We start from the raw sequence: 23,085 nt of genomic DNA, 5'->3' as shown, positions 1-23,085 counted from the left end.
TGCCAGCATATTCTTCCAGTCCTTTCTTTAAAAACAAACAAACAAAAAGTTCTCCCTAGTTTTGAAACAACGTTGTTACTGTGCCTCTATACCCCCTTAATTGTGCCATTTCAAGTCATGATTAAGTTTATTTTATTCTATATTCTTATGTTGGAATTAAACCAAAATGGATCCACTGTTCAGTTCTAAGTCCTAACATGTCTTAATTTATTTCCAGCTTGATCACCTTGAAATCCTTCTCCTCCTCTCTCCTTCCCACTCCCTCCCCCCATTGTTAACAAAAATCAATTAATTTGGCATTCACTTAGGTCTCATCTTAAGATTAAGATTAAGACTAAATTCTTGGTAGTCCATTTATAATCTGTCCACAATGGCAGTCAGCTTTGTAGTCACTGTTGGGAGCAAGCTCAAAACCTGCCAGTTCAAAGAAAAAAAAAGAAAATGCTTTTGGTCATTTTCATCATTTTCATCATTAGAGCTCCATTTCTTGGTTCTTTGCCTTTGGATCCAAGGATTGTTGTGAATAAGTAGTATGCAGTTCTCAATTAGTAGTGTGTGCGTAATCACTCATAAGCAAATTAGGGAAATTAATGAAACAGCCACTGAGGAAAATCACTGCAAGGAACAATTAGCTTAGTATTCTGGCCTGCCTCTTCTATTCAAAAGCCAGCAGCTACATTCTTTATAAAATGTACTGTAAGTGTTTGCTGTTGAATTCCTGCAATCTAAGCTCTCAGGAGGATAGTTTGTCCCCTAGCAAGAAGATAATAGCTAGCACAAACCAAGACACAAAGAGCCAAACTAAAAGCAACCCATACTGTGCCAAACTCACAGATCCTTATCTGATTAGCCATTGCTATACAGCCCTGCAGCCGCTCCTCTTGCAGAATGTGTGTAGAGCTGCACACCTGTTTTGCCACCTGCATCTGAGACACATGACATAGCTGTGCAATTGCTGAGTTTCAATGAACTTTCCATCCAAGTTAATGAGCAAGGCTTTGTGTCAAGGTCCTAAGCATGCAATCTGGGCCATCTCAGAAGCTATGGGAGGTCAGAGTGCCATAGGACAGACGTGGCAGTAAAATTCTAGCTGTTGATGAGCTGAGAAATCATGAGTTCAAAGCTAGGTTAAGTTATGTATCTAGACCTGTTCTCAACATTAAAAATAATAATGCCATAGTAGAAAAATAAATTCCTGGGAACAGAGAGTGTGGGTGGTAGGAAAGATATTTCTAATGGTATTGAGTATCTGTTGTTTTTAAATGTTTTATCAGCATCTTCACTGTTCAAATTGATGAAGACAGAAGACATATGCAAAACCTGACAGAGGAACAGCCCATCGAAGTGAAAAAGCTCTTTGTCGGGGGTGCTCCTCCTGAATTTCAGCCCTCCCCACTCAGGAATATTCCGGCCTTTCAAGGCTGTGTGTGGAACCTTGTTATTAACTCCATGTAAGTGACTCGCATTTCTGCTGCCCTTTTGCTTTATAATTTAGTAGGAAGGTCCCTGTGGCATCCACATTATCTAAAACTGTGATAGGAAAAAGGCTACGAATACCTTTAACTTAGACCTGGAATTCTACCCTGGCCATTTCAAGGCAGGGTTGGGGACTAATTTAAATGTGAAGGAAAAAAAAAAGCAATGAATAAAATAAGATAAACTTTCATTTTGATTTTATTTTATTTTATTAGCCCCATGGACTTTGCGCAGCCTATAGCCTTCAAAAATGCCGACATTGGCCGCTGTACCTATCAAAAGCCCCGGGAAGATGAGAGTGAAGCAGTTCCAGCTGAAGTTATTGTCCAGCCTCAGCCGGTGCCCACCCCTGCCTTCCCTTTCCCGGCCCCCACCATGGTGCATGTAAGTGTACACATAGACTCTGCTTCGGAACCTTCTAGTATGAGCCATTTGCAGAAGGAAAGTTGTTCAAGATATCTAGTAGATTCTGCCACTATCATTGGAGGACCAGAAACCTATCTATAAAAACCTGACCTCCTCGTGTCTTCTTTGGATTGCTTTTGTTTTCATGTCTATCCTTTTAATTTTGATGTTCATAAACTAGAACTGATTCCCATTGAAAAGCTGAAGAGGACAGAGATTTTCAGAATCTAGATTCAAGGCCATTTATAACACCAATTCCCAGGGATAATTATGTCAATGTTTGGTCCCTTTGAATTTTATAGATACACCTCATATAATCTGGGCCCTTAAGTTTTAAAATGGTCATTGGTAATCACAACTGTCTATATCACTTAAACGTATGGCTGTGTCTAACATGATTTTCTATTATTCATACACACGGAGGGAATCACACAAAATACACCACAGTACAAGAGTTGTATCCTTGCTGAAACCCTCAGATCTAGTCACCCAGCACATGCCCTAATTCCAGCTCTCCTACCTACCACCTAATGAATGTGAGAAAGAAAGCTATTTAGCCAAGCAAGGCCCCAGATACCTAACGTAGAAAGTAAGGATATGAACAGGCCAGTTGTCAAACTTCATCAGAATTTTAGAAGATAGTTTCTAAATGCCTGAAGTACACTAAGGGTATACTAATGGTTGGTATTCGCTGTTTTCAAGACTTACCTACCACATTCCTACCTCTAACTAAAGCTCTACCCAATGTGATGTGTAGCTCTCATAACAGCTCTGTGGACTCTGAATTGGCATCTCACTTTCAGAAGGTTGGGTGAGAATTTGTCATCTGAAGATAACTCACAAGTTCACTCAAACACTTGTCATAATGGTGATTTTAATCCAGTAGGTCAGAGTTTAAAAGCTAGCCTTTATAAGTTGTTGTTCTTGGGCAGCCCTTTGAGGGCTACTGGGTGGATTTCTAGCTTTCACTATTAGAAGGAACCAGGTTCATCTGAGAATTAAAGTCCTTCATCACAGCTCATTATTTTATTAGATTTCCAGTAGGAAATCATGAAGCCAAGAGACAGGTGAGATAAGGGTCTCAGCTGTGTCCGAATTGTTTTTTCCAGATGTTACTGCAGCTTACAGGTTCACCATAACATCAGATATGGTCTATCTCACTGCATTAGAGATGGTCTATCTCACTGCATTTAGGAGCATATGTATCAATTGCAGTTCTGATCCATGGCTAATAATGGCTGAAGCCTTAAGATCTTGAAAACACTTGGATACAGCATCCTTTGGCTTATTCATTCAAGATACTTATTACATGACAAGCCAAATAGTTATTCAGAAATCTGATTATTTAATGAATCAGCATTTAAGCCTCTGAAAAATGAGTCTTCCAGCACTAGAATTTTTATCATGAAATTTTAATAATGACTATATTGTAATCAATATTCTTATGATGATATAAATTTCAATGAGTGTGGTATTGAAACTTTGAAAAGTGGTACTTTATTTTTATGATATTTATCTTCACTTATGTACATTATTAGGGACATTTTTATCCCCGTCTTTACAAAAAGAAATGCATAGAGTCATCAATTAACAACTGGAAGGCTGTGGTCAAGTTGGGTGATTTCCCCCTGGGGTACTGCTGAGATCTGCTACATAGGTGCTTCCAACAAATGCAACAACTAGTTAACTCCTAATTAGTAATCATGTTTGGTCAAGCAAAACCTCTTGGACCTTCTCATCAGTAGTTCTCCATCTTTGTGTGTTTGTTTGTTTGGGATGGGATAGAGAAGGCCATTAGTGGCCTTTATTGAACACTTCATTTTTCCCTGTGAAATGAATAACTCAATTTATGCCTAGTACATTGTTAGCCATCCAAAGTTAGACAGCGCTTCCCTCATATTATCTTATCTGACAGTGCCAGAACCTAGCCAGCATCCCCCTTGTCCTTCTCTCTTATGATACAACTCATTTGTGTCTAGGATATCCCTGTATATTCTAAACAATTTCCTCTAAGGGGTCCCTCAAGCACATCACTCTAGCTTCTGAAGAGCACAGTTTTCAAAAATATGGAGACTTTTTTTTTTTTTTAAAGATTTATTTATTTATTATTATATGTAGTAAGCACACTGTAGCTGTCTTCAGATGCACCAGAAGAGGGCGTCAAATCTCATCCCGGGTGGTTGTGAACCACCATGTGGTTGCTGGGAATTGAACTCAGGACCTTCGGAAGAGCAGTCAGTGCTCTTACCCGCTGAGCCACCTCTCCAGCCCCAATGGAGACTTTTACAAATGAGTTTTCTTGGAGCCTCATATTCTAATTCTGGTTTTCATTTTCTCCTAGCAAGATGATTTGTTTTCAAAAACATAGCATTGCACTTAGTAGCTAAGCCAAGGGCTTGAGGAGAAGGTTAACCTCTTGATCAGGAAGAACCACATCGCTGGCAGAAGAGATCTTGGACATCCTAGCTCCTCTTTGCTTATGGTTTAATGTCTATGAATATTTGCTTGCATGTATGTATGTATGAGCACCACATGACACACGCAGCATTCAAAAAAATGTACTAGATCCGTTAGAACTGGAGGTAAGGACAGTTGTGAGTCATCATATGGATGCTGGAAATTGAACACAGGGTCCTCTGCAAGAAGAATAATGTTGTTCTAATCCATCTCTCCAGCACATAAGTGACCCCATAAGAGAAATTACAAAACGGTCTTGGATTATACTCACAAATAATAGAGCACCAAGCCACACCTGAATTGCCCCCCCCACATTGAATTAATTGAAGACTGTAGGGTCAGAATCATAGTTTTAGAACTTTCCAACTTCATGAAATTGTTTAAGACAGAGTCTTACTGTGTAGACCACACTGGTCTGAGACTCATAGGAGATTCACTAGCCTCTGCCTCTCAAGTGTTGAAGTTCAAGGCCTGTGCTACCATACCAAGCAGAATTTTAAAGATTCAGCTCCTATTTCATAATGATACATATTATCCAATTTAATTTGATTTACGTTTTCTCTTTGGGGGAAAAAAGGAGCCTTCTTTCTAAATGTGAATAAAAGTTAAGACAAAAAGTTACCTTAGTATTTTATTTTATAAAATATAATCATTGAGTGCGGAATATATGTAAGATTTATATCTTCATGGCAAACTAGGAAGGAACAGAGAAGGAGGAAGAGACCACCTGCCATTGATAGATGAGCTATGTAGGTGATATCCTGCTCCTGAAGTGATCCAACTAGCTTTGATGATCATTAGGTGAGGAATTACATACTGTCCATAAAACAGCTAGAAGCATGTCTAGCCTGTGGTGACAACCATCATGCTATCTCCTTTTGTGAGAACTAGGTGATGGAGACTTTCACACTTTCAGGGTAAACATAAGTACTGGGGGCGGGGGAGGGGGCAGATACTGAAATGTGTTCTCTTTGTAAGCAATTTCAAACTCAGGCATGAAATGCTTCTTAGATCTTGTTTTCAACATTTCAAGTTGGAATTTTTAAAATCATCACAGGTTCATCTTGGTGATGGTAACTTCTACCTACAAGCCCCATATTTCCTGACTGACAGGAGTTGTCTTTCTTGCCCACTTGTTCCTTCCTCACACTCTTCACCCCTAACTTTGCCAGCAGCTTATAATGTAAAGAAAGCATTCACTATGCTTCAGGCTAATTGAAGAGTATCCTGGGAAAAGGCCTGTGAAATGGATATGTCAATTCTGTGGTTATATGTGGTCTACCATCCTAGATTAGACTGTATTTTCTCCATGTTATCTTATCTCACAGAACTGGAGTCTAGTAGTCCCTTGTACTATCTCCCTGATTATTTAGCCCATTACTATCTGGGGAGAAAGACATCCCTGCTTATTATGTTTGTGGATATTACTCATCTACAATGATGGGGATGGAGTTGATAAGCATCTGGGCTTATCAATGCAGAAATGCATCAATATGTTCACATGGGATGAGTGGCTGCAGCATTGACTCCAAGCCTTTTTTTGATAAGCACAGTCCACAGGGATTGGCATACGACAAGTTGGTTGCATTTCTTTTATGTGAATCTTGCTGGAAAGTTGAATGTGGCACTTTCAGATTCTGGTAGAAATGAAGAGTTCAGATAAGGTTCTTAGAAAATTGAAGAGATGTGAGCTGAGAAGAAAAAAAAAAAGCAAAGCAAGAGAGAATGGTTCCTGCAGCAACGGGAGTGCCAGTATGCTAAAAGCTATAGATAGTCGAAGCCATAGGATAAGTCAGCCTTGGGCACTGACATGTATTGAAAGGGAAAACATATTCTCCACACCCCAGGTGGGGCCGTCTTATGACAAATCCCTGTAAATGACCAGTTCCACCAAGGAGCTCACATCCAAGGAGTTCACATGATTCAGTGAACAGCAGCAGGCATTGTATGCATCAGGACATCAAAGTCAGTGCTGAAAAAGTACCTATTTAGTATTCACCCACAAAGATCACCGAAGGAAAGCATCAGATGGGACTTTAGCCCACACTTATTAACGGGATCATTGACTCATGAAGGAAGGAAATTACACAATTTTTAGCATGACTCATCACTTGCTGCTCGTTTTGATAAATGCCGTTGGAATCTCTGCTCTACAGCTATCTAAACTCAAAGTCCACTTACCAAGAAATCATACATTGCTTTGAATTTGTTAATGAATTTACAAGTGTCAGCACTGCACCGGAATTAGAAATGACCACTGACCTGAACTTTTAACAGAGTGGGAAGGTTTGCTAGGACAACTGACCCCTCTCCTTGTGACTGTGACTGCAAGGAGCATGGCTTCCTTTCCAGCTACTTCAGTGACAAATACACTACTCTAGTAGGCTCCCCATATCCCTGTGTGCCTCAGAATTGTCACCTGCAAAGCAGAAACAAGCCATCCTGTCCTTTATCCCCTTTCCCCTGTGTGCTACATGTATTATGAAGCATCACCACCAGATGGCGGAAGTGTAACATGTTGAGATTGATTGAGGCTGGGTGTTTTTTTTTTTTAATTACTATTATTGCTGCTGTTATTGCTGTTTTAGCATTTTTCAGAGATTATTGTTTCCAAAACATAGGAAAAGCATGTCCTTGGGCCTAGAAGTGACGCGTATCCCTTACACCATGTTCCTCTTGTGTATATGAGTATGCTATATAATGACATAGGAGTCGAAGGACCTATGCTAAATCCTCTCTCCTCCAACTGAATGTGTTTATGAAATGACTGTCTAGAAAATCTGATAATATGTTCAAGGTGTGGGGGACTGCTGCTCAGCTGTGGCTCTGTTCAATAACTCTCCAGCTTACCAACAGTCATGTTGGCGCTGTATTGTGGAATGTCACATGACATTCCACAATACAGCGCCAATAAAACGCCCGTTATTCACAACTGCCATCTGTCCATTCTAGTAGCCATATTAAAATATGGCTTATATTAGCATATTATCTTAGCATATTATTTGGTGAATGACCAAGTGACTGTGGCAGCACTAACAGCAACATTACCCACAGGTAGATTTCTTCAGCCTGCACATTATTGTTCCGTAAGTCCATGGCATCCATTGATGTTATTAGTGTCTGTTTTCAGAGGTAAACATTTAGAGATGTTTTGGTGAAATTCTGTCCACAAGAACTCACAACATATGGAATCCTCTTGGAGAATTCTAAGGAAGGCTGCATACTACAGTATTTGCAAGAATGATTCTTGCTCTATTAATAGCCTTTTCGGGCCAGGACATTAAGTCACCATTTGAGCTTCTTTTGTTGGCCATGTAATAGCAAAGGCATTGCTGTGTGTTGTGAATAGATTATCCTGCCCTGCCCACTGGGCTTTTACATAGATGTATGAATTTCAGCCAGTCTTCTTTTTATAAATGACCATCTCCTGGGAGGCAAAAAAGTAACTACCTCCATAAAGACCAATTTTATAGCTTTCCTGAAACACTTTTAAGCCCTTTTGCCTGCTGTGGCATAATATAGGTCGCTTTTGACCAAGCTCAAGAGAAGAGAGAATGAGGCTTTTTCTCACATAAAGATGTCCCGAGTGCTGATAAGTCATGTCTGAGGTACTCTGTTGGAGAACACTCCTCACAAAAGCTTGCCCTAGGCTGTTTGAGAGGACCTACCTAGTCAGCACTGGCTGGGTCTGCCTCCCTCCCGAAGCCATTAAACTCAGATCTGAAAAGCTGATGAGTTCGTGCAAGGGTGCATGTTATTGTTATGAATTCTCACACACCCCAGGCTCTAAACAACTTCATCAGCCACCTGTACATCAAGCTAGCCTGTGAAAACAGAGAGTGTGGAGAAGGCTTGCGGCTTTGTCATTTGAAAAACCTTATTTCCTGAGCCATGCATTATAATCCAAGTCGCCAGGACTGGTTATGTGATTGGTGAGGCCATGTGCAAAGGGAAAATGCAGGGCCACTTCATCAAACATTATTATGAATTTCCAGGTGGTGACAGCATAGCATTAGAGCAAGTGACTGCACATCTGTGTACCTAGCTGTCTCGCTCAAGCACCCTAGGAAGCTGATCTTTGAACAGCAGCAGGGGAAATGGTGTATGGTGGGTTGCATTAAAAAAAAAAAAAAAAAAAAAAAAAAAAAGCCCACACGTGCAGGTTGCCTAGCAACTAGCTAAGGCCCTGAGTGGGCTGACTTGCAGGTTGCCATCTTGAAATTCTGAATTTACAGCAACCTTCTAGTGGGCTGATAATTTCCAAGGAAAAATACTATAGTGGGAAATGGAAATGGGGAGATGAGGGGGAACACATTTTTCTATTCTTATAATCCAAGTAGCTAGCCCATAGTTCTCCCTGGTCCATCTTCTAAAAAGAAAACCCCTCATTGGTGAAATAAATGTGGAAAAGGAATTGCAGCTTCCCCAGAAATATAAGCAATGTTTTCCCTAGAGAGTAAGGAAAATATAAATGTATCCATACATTTTTTAACACATTCCTTTAGCAATCCCAAGGCATTACTAAGGAAAACTAGTTTGAATTCACTGAGCATTTCATAAGTACCTGTCCTGAATATTACAGAAATAAATAAGAGGTGGGTTTTAGTGTTAGGGAATTCTGCATTGTTCAAGGTCAGGAAGGGAATACATTAAATACACTCCAACAGCAACATTGTCCGTGTATCTGGCCATGATCTCATCTCCTGTCCTTGGTATTTCTCAGGGCCCTTGTGTTGCAGAATCAGAACCAGCTCTTCTGACAGGGAGCAAGCAGTTTGGGCTTTCCAGAAACAGCCACATTGCAATTGCTTTTGATGACACCAAAGTTAAAAATCGGTATGTATTATTCTGCAACACGGCACAAGAGCTGCTGAATATTCACATTTAATCAAGTCTCATCAATTATGTGTAAAATTCCTAGTGTTAGAGATTTGTTTTTTAATTCTCTGAGTAAAGTAAAAAAAAAAAAAAAAGAATTCTGCCTGCCTTGAACTCAAGTATAGAAGATTCGTAACTCTAGACATCCCCTCTGCTTCAGATTTTCTATCCTCCTTATATATCCTTGTAGAAACCATTTTGTTTTAGCCTAACGAGACTCTTGGTCTTCCATTTTCTTTCCACATTTGTATTTTGCAGCCTCACCATTGAGCTGGAGGTACGAACTGAAGCTGAATCAGGCTTGCTCTTCTACATGGCTCGGATCAATCATGCTGATTTTGCTACTGTTCAGCTGAGGAATGGCTTCCCGTACTTCAGTTATGATTTGGGGAGTGGGGACACAAGCACCATGATCCCCACAAAAATCAACGATGGCCAGTGGCACAAGGTAACAGTCCCAGAATGCAGGTAGTCTTCTAAGAAGAATCCTCGAGACAGGCATAGACTGTCCCCTGCCAGAACTGTTGCGCTAATGCAGATCCTAACTCTAGAGTCACAGAACTATGGCAGAGACCAGACAAATGGCCAGAGGTGTGTACATAGGCCACAGCTTGAGAACATGTCTTGATGTGAGTAGCTTTCTGATTCATCACTTATGGGCTTATTGTGATACTACAGAGTCCTGCCCTTGGTAATGGAACTATGTTCCCAAGCAACTGTCAGAAAACCAGGCTCAAGCCATAGCAGATGGTTACATCGGTTTAATCCGGAATGAGAAGACAACAACAGAGTGCTTTCATCATGAGGCTTCCATATTCAGCTTAGAGAAACAATGTTTTTTCCAAGACTATACATTCCTCTCTACTAAGAAAACAATACATGACCAAAGTATAAGCTGGAAACATTAAGATGGGCTCTAAGACTTAGCCCTCACCCAAGCACACACTGATCTGAAAATCAAGAGACTGAAAATCTCCCCAAGACCAAGCATAGTGGCCTCAAGGCACCATTTCCATCCAAAGCCATTGGCAACAACTTTAAACGTTGGCCTTACATCCAGACCTGGTGCTATTGTGGGCACAGAAGGCTCATTTGCCAACTTACTCCTCTTTGGCATGACTGCAGATAGATAAATATGTGGCCTGATTAAAATAAACTCTTGAAATTTGCCTCTGCACCTGTGATAGCCTATTAAGTAAAGTTTCCCTAGGTAGACCAATAAAAAGTTTAATTTTCAGAGTACAATATTAGTAGATGTTGGATTTGATATATTAACCTGCTTTGGCTTGTCATGTTGGAGAGAGAGCCAACAAATGGAAGGAAATAGAATTACAATATAAACCTCAAGCCAATCAATTTGTTACCCTGGAAATAAGAAGTGAGATCTTTTTGACTTGAGAAAAAATGTTGCAAATGAGGCTCCTGGTCAGAGAGATTTTGTCAGTTTCTTCTGTTCTTCGGCTAAAAGAAGAGTAAATATAACACTTGAGGGGAAAAAATAGACATATTGATGGACCGCCAAGTTGAGATTAGGAAAGGCAATTTATGTAGGATAATTAGCCTTAATAGTAAGGACAGATTTCATTTGTAAAAGTAAAAAAAAAAAAGTAAACAAACAAAAGACAAAAACACAAAAAAAAACCCACAAAAAAACAAAACAAAAAAAAACCTACTTCCTAAATCAAAATAGATGGGTTTAAAATGTGGTGCTATATTAGTCTAATCCTGTTGTAACTTGTTTTTCCAGCACTCTTATGCCCCAGCATTTAAAGGTCTACATCATCTGGTGACCGTCAAGCCTCACATTTCTTCCCTCTCTCATACAGTTCTCTCATGAGTTCACAGGTCTTAGGTTTATATCTTCCACCCTGACTTCAGACCAGTCAGCTGCCACAGGAGTAGCCTTTCTCCTCCCCTGCCCTCATCTTCCTACCTGTAATGTTGCACAAAAAGGAATACTATGTATAAGTGAAGATATAGTAGGAGCCCAGTTTTTACTCATCCAAATTAACACAGTACTAATGGTAAAGCTGGGAACCTAGCTCTGTGATGTATACTAGTGCTGGAGACACTGCGGTGATAGGGTCTTGAGTTCAGAGCCAACCTAGACTATATAATAAACCTTGTTTCAATAACCATGATTATGCTGGAGAGATGGCGCAGCAGTTAAGAGCAATGACTGCTCTTCCAGAGGTCCTGAGTTCAATTCCCAGCAACCACATGGTGGCTCACAACCATCTGTAATGGGATCCAATGCCCTCTTCTGGTGTGTCTGAAGCCAGCTACAGTGTACTCATATAAATGAAAGCGATATCATTTTTTCTTGGAACTACCAGTAAAATTCTTTGCCTTCTGGCTTTGTTCAAGATTAGCATTGATGATGCCTCCTCCTTTTGTAGATTAAGATTGTGAGAGTGAAGCAGGAGGGAATTCTTTATGTGGATGATGCCTCCAGCCAAACCATCAGTCCCAAGAAAGCTGACATCCTGGATGTCGTGGGGATTCTGTATGTCGGTGGATTGCCGATCAACTATACCACACGCAGAATTGGTCCAGTGAGTGTCTAATTCCTTGTTGGTTATTTGATAGAGTTAGTGACTTTTGCATAAGTGTGTGTGTGTGTGTGTGTGTGTGTGTGTGTGTACAGCTTTTATATCGTGATAGGGTTTAAACAGTGGGCCCTTCCATTAACCTCCATGCCGGTTAATCCTTCTCCTGCTGATAACCCGTAGTTATTAGTTACTAAATTCTATATTCTACTTTGGCTGCCCTGGACCCAGTTGGGCAGCCCTCAGGGCGGTCCTCTCCTAGATCCCCACATAGTGGCTATGTCTCTCAGCCGTCCACTCTTCTCAGGCATGGTGTCTCTCCTTTCCTCCACCTCTCCCAGCATGGTGGGTCTTCTTCTTCTTCAATCCCTGTCCCAAGCCCTGGAAATTCTCAAAGCCCACCTCTGTCTGTCCTCCCATTTATTGGCTGTTGGCATTTTTATTTGTCAATTAGAAACAACTGGAGGCAGGTTCCAAGAAGCTATGTGCAGACACTTTTGTAAGCAGTTTTGGAGGGAAATGTAATTAGCATCCATAATACAAGCAGCTACACTTCTCTACTTGCTTAGCAAGTGTCATTGGAGATCTCTCTCTCTCTCTCTCTCTCTCTCTCTCTCTCTCTCTCTCCCTCCCTCCACCCCTCGTGTGTGTTTGTATGCATAATACAAATCACCCTCTGCATAACTATAGGATATGCTGCCTATCTATCAAAAGAGTCTGGGGTGATAGTAGCAAAAATGATCAACTTGAATTTCTAAAGCCAATGGACTATAGTGGATCAGAGAGCATAGGGTTAAGTTGGTTCTAAATTCCATCATCCCTAAAATATCTTATACAAAATTTCATGATTTGTACATGTATTTTCTTAGGGAAAGGGCCATTAGGTTTTTTGTTCCAAAGACAGTAGAACTGATTCAAATTTAATTGTCTTATTTTAGTGGAAATTGAAACAGATCACATCTGAATTCATTGATAGTTAACAAATTATTCATAGAAATATGAAGTCAGGGAATATAAGAGGAGATGAAAGTTACCATCCTTAGATAGAAGCTCACAGCTCTGGCACGTCAATAAGCACATGCTGTGTGTGACCAGGTCCTCAGAATATCAGGCCATAGTGGTCACAGTTAGATGCATCCCAGTAGACAAACTTGATGTTGGATTTCTGTCCCCTGTGCTGTGAAGTCTGGTCTACAGAGGTCCAGGGCCAGGCAGCTTTTAGGTATGTTCTAGAACAACTAGCTAATGACTGTGTGCAGTGTACCCCACAGGGGGTTATACTATACATAGAAGCACAACATTGCTAAACTTGGCATCTGTCCCTTCTGACCTGAATGCTCAGGTGACTTACAGCCTGGATGGCTGTGTTAGGAATCTTCACATGGAACAAGCCCCTGTTGATCTGGACCAGCCTACCTCCAGCTTTCACGTTGGGACATGCTTTGCGAATGCAGAGAGTGGGACTTACTTTGATGGAACCGGTTTTGCTAAAGCAGGTAAGCTACTTCAGCTTCCTTTCTGCTAAATATTCATGACACATAAAGGCTGAATTCTTGCCTGGGTCAAAAAAATGATAGTTCCACAGGGTCCTGAGCTATTATTCTTCATTTAATACAAATATTAGTTTCTATAACTAACAAAAACGACCTCTAAAACATTCACATGTGGTTAATGGGGGCAGGGGCTATAGTTCAATGGTAAAGCACATGGCTAGCGTGATTGAGGTCTTAAGTTCCGTCTTTAAGAGCCAAAGCAAGCCAACACCTACAACAAAAAATTCACGTGAGTGATTCTGATAAAAGCTTTAAGAAAAAACATTAAGTACTAGAAAGAAAGGTTATTTGGAGAGTCTGTGCTATTTCCTTCCCTGGAGAACAATGGCAGCAAATGAACCTAACTACACAAGAAGGAAGGCTCACATGGAATGTTTTCCTTTCCAGTGCTCTCTAACTTTCAGGAGATGAGATACCATCTTTCATTCTTCCTTTAAAAGTCCTCTCTGGGTTCCATTTCATCGTACACACACACACACACACACACACACACACACACACACACAAGCAGGCACATGCACCCATGCAAACCCAAATGCACACAGGCACAGTGGTCCCCATTTGTAAAAGATACCATTATGCTTGGCATTAAGTATCACTTTCCAATATATGTCTGCATCATTGAAATTGAACATCACATTGGAAAGGAAAATAAGGAGTAATCTCTGTTCACATAAAATCCTTTGCATTAGCCACTACAAGAGAATATTCAGGACCATGAGTCCCACATATTTGTTCATGAGGGAAAAAAAATAAGGAACAGATCATGTGTGACTGCTAATTATAGGAAATGGGAAAATAAGATTTAATTTCTGCCTTTAGAAGTATATTATCAATAATAAAAATTAAATTTTAGGAGAAATCACAAAAAAAAGAAAAGTAATTTTTAAATACTGCAAAAGATGCACTATATTCTGCAGATTTCAAAGGAAGATGAATTTTGTTTGGAAGTCTTGAAAGGGTTTATAGAGAAGCAGATATTTGAGCAAAGCTTTATTAGATGAGTTTAATACTTCTATGCAGAGTTGTGAAGTATACATTAGAATCCTCTAACACAAGCAGAGGCAGAATTTTGAAAAACAGGGATGTGTCCGATGTGGAAACACTGGAGGCTATGACGTCATCCAAAAGTCATGTCATGTGCTGTGAAAGTCAAAAAGTTCTCCGAGATTTCTGCAAATCCACAAGTGGCTATGATGCCATTCTCTAAACCAGGCTTGATGCCAGGCTTCAGCTTCTGTGGCTGATAGGTCCACTTGTCATCCTTACCTACTCTTGGTATTAGACCAACAACTGGAACAACAATGACAACAATCACGTCTCCAATTTCTAACAGCAATTCCCATCCCTTCAACTCACAGCGAAATACAATTTATATCAGACTTATGGGTGGTCAGAGCTGCAGCTTACTTTGGTGGAAACTGTACATGTTCAATGTGAGAGGGTCAATATCTCTGTTCTTAAAAGCCACCCAGCCACCCAATTGCAGGATATCATTTCACCTCATCACTGTTTCTTCAGCTGAAACACCTTATGCCATTCCTTTCTCTTTACCTCTCGCTTGCCATTTTATTTTCCAGAACAGTTCATTCCTTCTACCCTTTAAATTTTTGCTTTAAATCTATCCAACTTTTTCCATGCAAACTCATCAAGATTCATGGGAGAACAAAAAGTCTAGCACATTGTAAGTACTACCCTTCTCAGGACAGTAGTGGTCATATGTGGCATTTATGGCCTACCTGGTAAGCATGGATAGAATTTTCTTGAGTGCTTTCCAAATATTCTGTGGAGTTCATGTCATCTTGGCTGTTCTTAGGAAATCATTTTATTACTAAATGAAATATATTAACATCTTATGTAAGGCCTAAATCTATGAGTCAAATATTAAAATGTCTAATGAAAAAATCCGAATTAAATAGAAAAGATTGTGTCCTAGAATCTTTCCATAAAAAAATTACATTTGCAACCTTTCATTTAATAAAATATTTTGGATTGTCTGAACTCACTCCAATCACTGTGGTGCCATTTAGAGTGTCTGAATAAAATTTTATTGCATATTCATTGAAATGCTCTCCTTAGTCCAGCAGACTTTGGAAATTCTCATACCTGGCTTCGAGAGCCCTTGATTCAGCCCTAGTGTGTGCTCATTCATTTTGGTTATCTAATGATTAAAGCTCCACTGTGTGCCAGACTCCTAGGTAGTACCAAGAGTAAAACTATGAGCAGTCTGAAGTCCTAGTCTCTTGCATTACCAACCAAGAATGTAAAGTACACAGCTGGGGAAGCCACAGATTGAAATTGATTTGCCCCAAACTCTAATCAATATTTTTTTCCCCAGTTGGTGGGTTCAAAGTTGGATTGGACCTTCTTGTGGAATTTGAATTCCGTACCACAAGACCCACTGGGGTCCTCCTGGGAGTCAGCAGTCAGAAGATGGATGGAATGGGTATTGAAATGATCGACGAGAAGGTGAGTAAATATCTGAGTGTTCTCTCCTTACACTGGGGTCCCCACTCAAAGCTCTGGTTTGAGGTTTCTTCACTGCAAGAGAGCTGGGTTCCATTTTCTCATCCTTTTGGGCCATCACAATCTGTGTTCACTTTTATCACACCCGTCCTGGGCACTGACTGGCCATACTTTAAATGTGTCAATCCTACTGCACCACAGCTGTGTTGACCAACTGTGGAACAAGTAGTTTTGGATGCCCAGCTTTCAGTGCGATGCTCCAAGGACATTTCCATCTATGCATCTAGTGCACAAAATTACTAGTGCAGTGAGAAAGGAGGTGGTTCAGATAATCTGAAACAAGCCTACCTCTTACATCAACCCTACATCACTGAGACCAGCAACATACCAGTTTCTGATTTTCACTTACAAGCACTCAGATACTTTCCCTCAAAAAAGCAAACATAGGCAAATGTACAACCAATAATCTAATCATAAATACCTCCTTATCCATGGACATAAAACTGTAGGGAGATGAGCTGATTGTGTTTTGCAATGTAGAAAGCAGCTTAAAAGAGGAGAATAAGCAAGAAATGTCACAGATTTTCTAACTGGCTTGTTCATGAAGATTGTGCTTCCAATGTGTTTCTATTTCCCACCCTGGGGTGTTGGTGCTGCTCAGGAAACATGATTTAAAACATACCTCCCTTGACATTCTTGCCATGTTGCACAAACCATCCCATAAACAACAGAAAAAAAAAAAAACATCCAGGTGTTTATAGGTAAAAAGGATGAAAAAAATGAACAGATGGACAAAATTGCCTAGTTTTGTTCCAATTTCAAAGCCAACATTCCTTGCATCTCTTTCAAGTTTCCTTGCTTGCATGTAGTGTTTTACCATTTACATGTTACTCTGTCATGTGATTTCCCATCAGGCTCTTCGTAGAATGAAATGTCATTTTTACAAACTCCACTCTGTGTTCCAAACACTAATATTTACAATACTATATATTTTGCAAATGCCTCCTAGACCTATTAATCTTTTTTTAAACAAAACATTTATTTTGTCCACCTTGTCAAGTACACTGCCTGGCTGACTAATGTTTTTAATATTTCAACATGTTCCTTTTCTTCATCAGCTTCAAAAGAATTCTGATGTCTCAAATTTCAGGGATCTTGCCATGTTACTAAAACCAGATTTTTCTCATTTAAACAAGAACTTTTAATCATTTTTTTTTCCTTGTTGGGAATTTAACTGGCCTTCTGGCTCGGGTCTTTGGCACCTGTGACATGAAACCTGCCCCAAAAAGTAATTTATGTGACTCTCAACCCTGTTTATAAAATGAAAACCATTGAGGAGAAAGAAAAACATAATTAAAGCATCAAAAGCTTACATTTAAAACAATACTTTAAAATATATTTGAAAAGTTCTTTAATGAGTTGCTTGAAGCAGCATGTCCTAAGAAGGTTTTGTGAGGTTCACACCAAGAACCCTCATACTCCAAAAAGATGTATAGCTGGAAAGCTTTGTGTGGATTAGTTCTATTTTGGTACAGGACTAGAGTGGTTTTTTTTTCTGAAACACCACCACACACCCTGACAACTAACACAGGCAGTGATAAATTTGTGTGTGTGTATGTGTGTGTACCTATATGTACATGTGCACCTGCACACAGGTATACACACACATATTGAAGGCCAGAAGAGTGTGTGTAGTGCTGTTCTTGAGGAGCTAGCCACCTTACAGTTTGAGATACTATCTGTTGCTGGTTTGAAGCCATGTACGCAGGATGGCCAGGGAACCCCAATTTGCTTCCCTGGTGCTGAGATTCTGAATCCTTGATTGCCACATCCAGGTTTTTCACCTTGGATCTGGGGACCAAATGTACTTCAACTGTGCCCATTATTTCCATCCTGTGATGCTGACATTTCCCACAAAGTAATGATAATCTAAAGTGTACCTTCCATGCCTCCCTCTACTTCCCTTATTCCTCAAACTTTCCCATAAACAATAGAGTAAAACATCCAAGAACACAGAGGCAAGGATGCACACAGGAATAGATAAGCAGAATTGAATATTTAAATAAACTAGCTGGTTTAAAGTGTGTAGTGGCTTGTGTTCTCTGCATGTCAGGCACGTTACTAGTTGAGCTCTTTCTCAGACCAAACTTTGTTCAATGTTCGAGAAGGTTGACTAGGCCCCAGTTGTGTTCATTTCAGCCTCTGATTTTCATTGTGTGGACTGTGGAGATTTCCTCAACTGAAGTCACCTAATGACAGCTCATTTTCCTACTTTCCAGCTTATGTTCCACGTGGATAATGGCGCTGGCCGATTCACTGCAATCTATGATGCTGGGATCCCAGGCCACATGTGCAATGGACAGTGGCATAAAGTCACTGCCAAGAAGATCAAAAACCGTCTTGAGCTGGTGGTAGATGGGAACCAGGTGGATGCCCAGAGCCCAAACTCAGCATCGACATCAGCTGATACAAACGACCCTGTTTTTGTTGGCGGTTTCCCAGGTGAGTACTGGGTACTCCAGCAAACATGTCCTTTGTTCCTTATGTTTGTGGTTTTAAACATTTATATTTGTATAAGTATGTCTACGAATGTGTACTTAAGGCCACTTGCTTCTAAGTTTTAGAATCTCCTTCCATAAATAATACTTGGCCTAAAATTTCCAGTGTGTAAAATGAGAAGACCATTTATTTAAACCACATGGGACTGAAATTTTCATAATCACCCCCCAAAGTTTTATCCAAGGGGAGGTTCAAGCTAAAGGAAATGAATTTGCCTTATAAAAGATATAAAGCAGTTGAAGCCAGGATTGTGATGGTTTTTTTCCTGGTTTTAAAATGAATGTATTGGAGGAATCATAAAATGCTGTCCAACTTATTTCCTCTGGTTCTGGAATTTTCCAGGTTAAATGTAGCTAATTTCCCACATAGGTTATTAAAGACTTTATATCCATATTACAAGGGAACCTAAGCAATAAATCTGCATTAAAAAAACAACCCTTCGGTTCATTAAATTCAACATATGAACTCCAGAGTTACCTAAGAAGCCAGGAGCAGGAGCTGCTGAGCAATGAGGCTACTTTCATCATGAACACTGGAGTGACAGACTCCTGGAATAAGATTTCAACATTTTGGAAGAAAAGCTTATTATTGCTTCCTAGGCAGAAGGACTCTGTGTAAGAAAAGAGAGTATGCAGTATTCAGCATAGGGTTGGCAGGACAAAAGATATTAGAGGAGATGGATGGTCTCCTTCCAGAATTACTTTTGGCTTTTCCATTTTAAAAGTTGTATTAATGTGCATGGGTGTTTTGTCTGTGCCCAGTGTGCTTGGCTGCTTCCTGGGAAAGGTAGAAAAAGGCATTGGATTTCTTGGGACTGGAATTAGAGAGGGAGGCATCATTGTGGGTGCTGGGAATTGAACACTGGTCCTCTGGAAAAGCAGCTCTTACTCACTGAGCCATCCCTGCAGATCCTGCTTTTGGTTTTATTTTGGTTTTCTTTTTTAAAAAAGTCCACAACTGTGCATTTTTAAAACATTAATAAAATTTTAGGCTACATAAATAAATACTTCTATCAGGAATAAACTCATAATATTTTGAGGGAGACAGTGTACCTCTCTGCCGACAGGCTATGAAGCAAGATCCTCCCAAGGACCTAGCAGGCTTGAGGAGAAAAGTGTCTGTTTACTGCTCAAGTTGGGGGTCATAAACATGGGAAAGCAGGGCTGAAAATGAGGCAGAGTAAACAATAATTCAATCGTCAGTTTTATTCAAAGAATCAAGCAATTTATACTCTGACGGTCAAGAAAAAAATCACATGAGTAAGGTATTCAACCACAGGGATAAGCAACACACAGGCAGAAGTACTTTTCCATACAAAGGCCAGCTCAACCATTTAACTGCATAACAAACAGCAGCAGGCAACAAGGAGTATTCTGAAATCAGCTCACCTCTATCCTCTGCACCTGGGAGGAGCTCAGATACACGCCAAGAACAATTGAAAAAAAAACAAGGACACAAGACTCTTCTTGTTTTCATAGAGTGTTCTTCCTAGCACTCAGAATTCTCTTCACACAGTTTCATTCCTGAATTGTGTTGCAACAAGTAAGCCTTGTTAATTAAAAAAGAATTCCATAAGCTTCCAACCAACAGAACATTTTGGGGTTTTATTACTGTGGTGTTAGAACATCCCATGTCCTAATTTAATATTAGAAGTATTTTATTAATTTCTTTGCATCATTAAACACAACTGTATAAGATTTATTAGGAGGGTTCTTGTTGTTTATTTGTATCTTAGTTAGGGTTTTCATTGCTGTGAGGAGACTCCATGACCAAGGCATCTCTTCTAATGGAAAACACTTCATTGTGGGTGGCTTACCAGTTCAGAGATTCAGTCCATTATCATCATCGTGGGAAGCATGACAACATCCAAGCAGAAACGATGCTATAAGGAAGAGCTCTACATTTTGATCAGAAGGCAGCCAGGAGGAAGGAGACTGTCTTCTGCAGCCAGCCAGGAGGAAGTTCCTTCCTCACTGGGCAGAGCTTGAGCCCTAGTAAACCTCAAAGCCCACCTACAAAATGACACACTTATTTAAACAAGGTCACACCTCCTAATAGTGCCACTTCCCATGAGCCAAGAATATTCAAACCACCACAACTTATTTCCTTATTTATTATTTTTCTGAAGCAGGCTTTTACTGTATAGCCCAGGCTACCCTAGAACTTGGGTTTTCCTTTTCAACCTGTGTGCTGGTGCTATAGGAATGCACCATCAGGCTTGGCTATAATTGTGTATAACTTTAAATCTGTTTCTACCAAATCAAATTGAAGTTTCCATACTTTATAACGTAACTCTTAAGAAGTTAAGAAGTTAAGAATTCTCTACAAGTAAGTTAGCAAGTCTCCAAGCAAAATCACCCAGTGTACAATAGACAGTGTTCCGAGTCAATCTCAAGCTAGAGATTTGACTTGGAAATGTGATTGTAAGCATTTGATGTAGCCATGTTTCAAAAGTGGGGCTGAGGAAACAATGGTCGACCTGGTGGTAGGGTTCTTGTGCAGCATGAACAAGGCTTCTGGGCTGGATCTCCAGCATTTGTAAGGTCAAGAAACAAAAGTAAATCTTCTTATGTCTTTTCAGGTGGCCTCAATCAGTTTGGCCTGACCACCAACATTAGGTTCCGAGGCTGCATCCGATCTCTGAAGCTCACCAAAGGCACTGGCAAACCGCTGGAGGTTAATTTTGCCAAGGCCCTGGAACTGAGGGGTGTTCAACCTGTATCATGCCCGACTACCTAATAAAGATAGTTCAATCCTGAGGAGAATTCATCAAAACAAGTATATCAAGTTAAACAATATACACTCCTATCATATTAATAAAACTAATGTGCATATACATAAAATTCTTTCTGCACGGTGTCAGATGGTGATATTTCATACCACAGACTGAATTTTAATTCAAGTCCCTTTTCAAGACTATGATTATTAAACCAATTATTTCATTCTAAATAAGTGCATGTTTTGTATGATTTTAAAGATGAAAGGTAACTGAGCATGAAATGAATTTGAAACATGACTTGAAGTCATCGTTTGAAAACAATTTTTTTTAAAAGCTCATATAATTTCTGGATGCAACTTTAAAAAGAGACACCTATGAATACTTCTGCCATCCTCTTCCAAATATGTTCCCTGTCACCTTTAGCCTTGTGTTCAAGCTGCTGAGATGGAGTGGGTTTTATACTTGTGATTGAGAAGCAATCAGGACCTCCAGTCTCTGTATGTGCAAAAGCATTTGCCTAGTCCAAGTTCATTATTAGAGCATTTAACTAGTGTTATAGTCAGATACCTTTTCATGCTGGAAGTTAGTAGTATATATCAGACTCAGGCCAGCAAGCTTGATTACTTGATTTTCTTGTTTGATAATGATTTATAGGCTTTGAGAGGAAGCCAGAGCCAGGCTGCAAAATGACAATGAGGCTTACAGCTCCTGCTACTGTATTGAGATCTGTGAACTCTAGGTTCATAAGAGGGTGTTACAACCTACACTCAGATGGAGAGAAAGCGTGCTGAAAGGCATTTATATTTATCAGGAGACAATCCACCAAAAACTTCAAATACATTTCTCCTTGAATCTTTCTGAGATGTAGTCTGACCGCATAAATTCATCTCCTACCAAAAAAATATTTGGGGTGTGTGTGTGTGTATATGTGTGTGTGAAAGAGAGTTCAGTCATCTTCAAATGAGTGTGGGAATCAAGACTAACCAGGATTTCACTCATCAAGTTTAAAAGGAAATATTTCAATTACCACTGTCCTAATGCTGTAACCCCTTAATACAGTTCCTCATATTATGGTGACTCCCCCACCATGAAATTATTTTCATTGCTATTTCATAATTGCAACATTGCTACTGTTATGAATAATAATATGAATATTTGATGTGCAGAATATCTGCTATGCCACCTCTATGAATTGGTCCTTTGATCCCCAGAGGGGTTACGACCCACAGATTGATGTAAAGGACCAGGAAACTTGACTCATTGTAAAACTTTGAGCTCCAGGAGAGTAAACTCCTCTATTGGTGTTATCCACCAGGGCAATGAAGGAGCTGTTTTCTTAACTGTGGTGGTGAGTACATACCACACATTTCCAGTTGTTCTGTAAGATTTGTCCACATGTCTTCATTCCATTGAAAATGATTCTCAACCTAAGCTCGGGTTTGAAAGCTATTTCCTGGAAGAATTAGAAAAAAGAAGAAGAAGAAAAAAAAAAAAAACTTGTCAGATACAATAGTTTTGATTTGGTATCAAACAGGAGGGTTTTAAGAATCCTTCCCAGTAAGAAAATCATTACTATTAAAGAAAAAATCATGAACTATGCCAACTGAGTTTTATACTCATTTGAAAGTCCTACTTGGTTATTTTCAAACACATAAAAAATTATATTGTATAGTGGCTTCTTAATCAGCCTTTGAGCAATTAAACTATTTGAAATTCAATGTGTCTTGAAAAGGCAACCATTACTTTTGCAGTGGATCTTGGTATAAATTATTAGGTTTATTCTGGATAATTAGTAAGATAAAAACAAATAAAGATGCCTTCCTTAAATTAAAAAACAAAAAATCAAAACAAAACAAAAAACCCAATAGATCAGAGGTGAGGAGGACAAAACATTTGCCCCAACACCTGAAGTAACTGGGACCAGAGGGACCAGGCACCCAGCAACTTCACCCAATTAGTGGCATGGGTTCCTTCCTGTCTGGGCGTGTGCTGTGAGCAGAACTTGGGCGCTAACTCCACAATC

The 23,085-nt window shown here is 39.8% G+C and overlaps 1 protein-coding gene and 1 long non-coding RNA gene across 5 annotated transcripts in view; one reads left to right on the top strand and one right to left on the bottom strand.

The window, feature by feature from the left end:
* Lama2 (laminin, alpha 2) overlaps nt 1–21,292 on the top strand; it is a 635,907-nt gene extending 614,615 nt beyond the window's left edge. For all 4 annotated transcript variants that reach the window (XM_017313815.1, XM_011243134.1, XM_011243135.1 and 1 more), the window contains 9 exons: nt 1,275–1,451; nt 1,692–1,860; nt 9,062–9,174; nt 9,475–9,664; nt 11,616–11,771; nt 13,108–13,261; nt 15,657–15,787; nt 18,064–18,286; nt 20,925–21,292. In XM_017313815.1, coding sequence (XP_017169304.1) covers nt 1,275–1,451; nt 1,692–1,860; nt 9,062–9,174; nt 9,475–9,664; nt 11,616–11,771; nt 13,108–13,261; nt 15,657–15,787; nt 18,064–18,286; nt 20,925–21,082 — 1,471 coding nt within the window. In that variant the 3' untranslated portion in view covers nt 21,083–21,292. The remainder of the gene's footprint in view (nt 1–1,274; nt 1,452–1,691; nt 1,861–9,061; nt 9,175–9,474; nt 9,665–11,615; nt 11,772–13,107; nt 13,262–15,656; nt 15,788–18,063; nt 18,287–20,924) is intronic.
* Nucleotides 19,534–20,383, bottom strand: Gm40618. The gene is made up of 2 exons (XR_871562.2): nt 20,160–20,383; nt 19,534–19,866 (listed from the first exon to the last, which is right to left on the bottom strand). It is a non-coding gene; the product is annotated as a predicted gene, 40618 (long non-coding RNA).
* Nucleotides 21,293–23,085: the final 1,793 nt, after the last annotated feature.

This window comes from Mus musculus, chromosome 10 (assembly GCF_000001635.26).
Source record: "Mus musculus strain C57BL/6J chromosome 10, GRCm38.p6 C57BL/6J".
NCBI classification, from domain to species: Eukaryota; Metazoa; Chordata; class Mammalia; order Rodentia; family Muridae; genus Mus; species Mus musculus.
The sequence above is the reverse complement of the archived record's forward strand: the minus strand, read 5'-3'. Positions and strand labels throughout refer to the sequence as shown.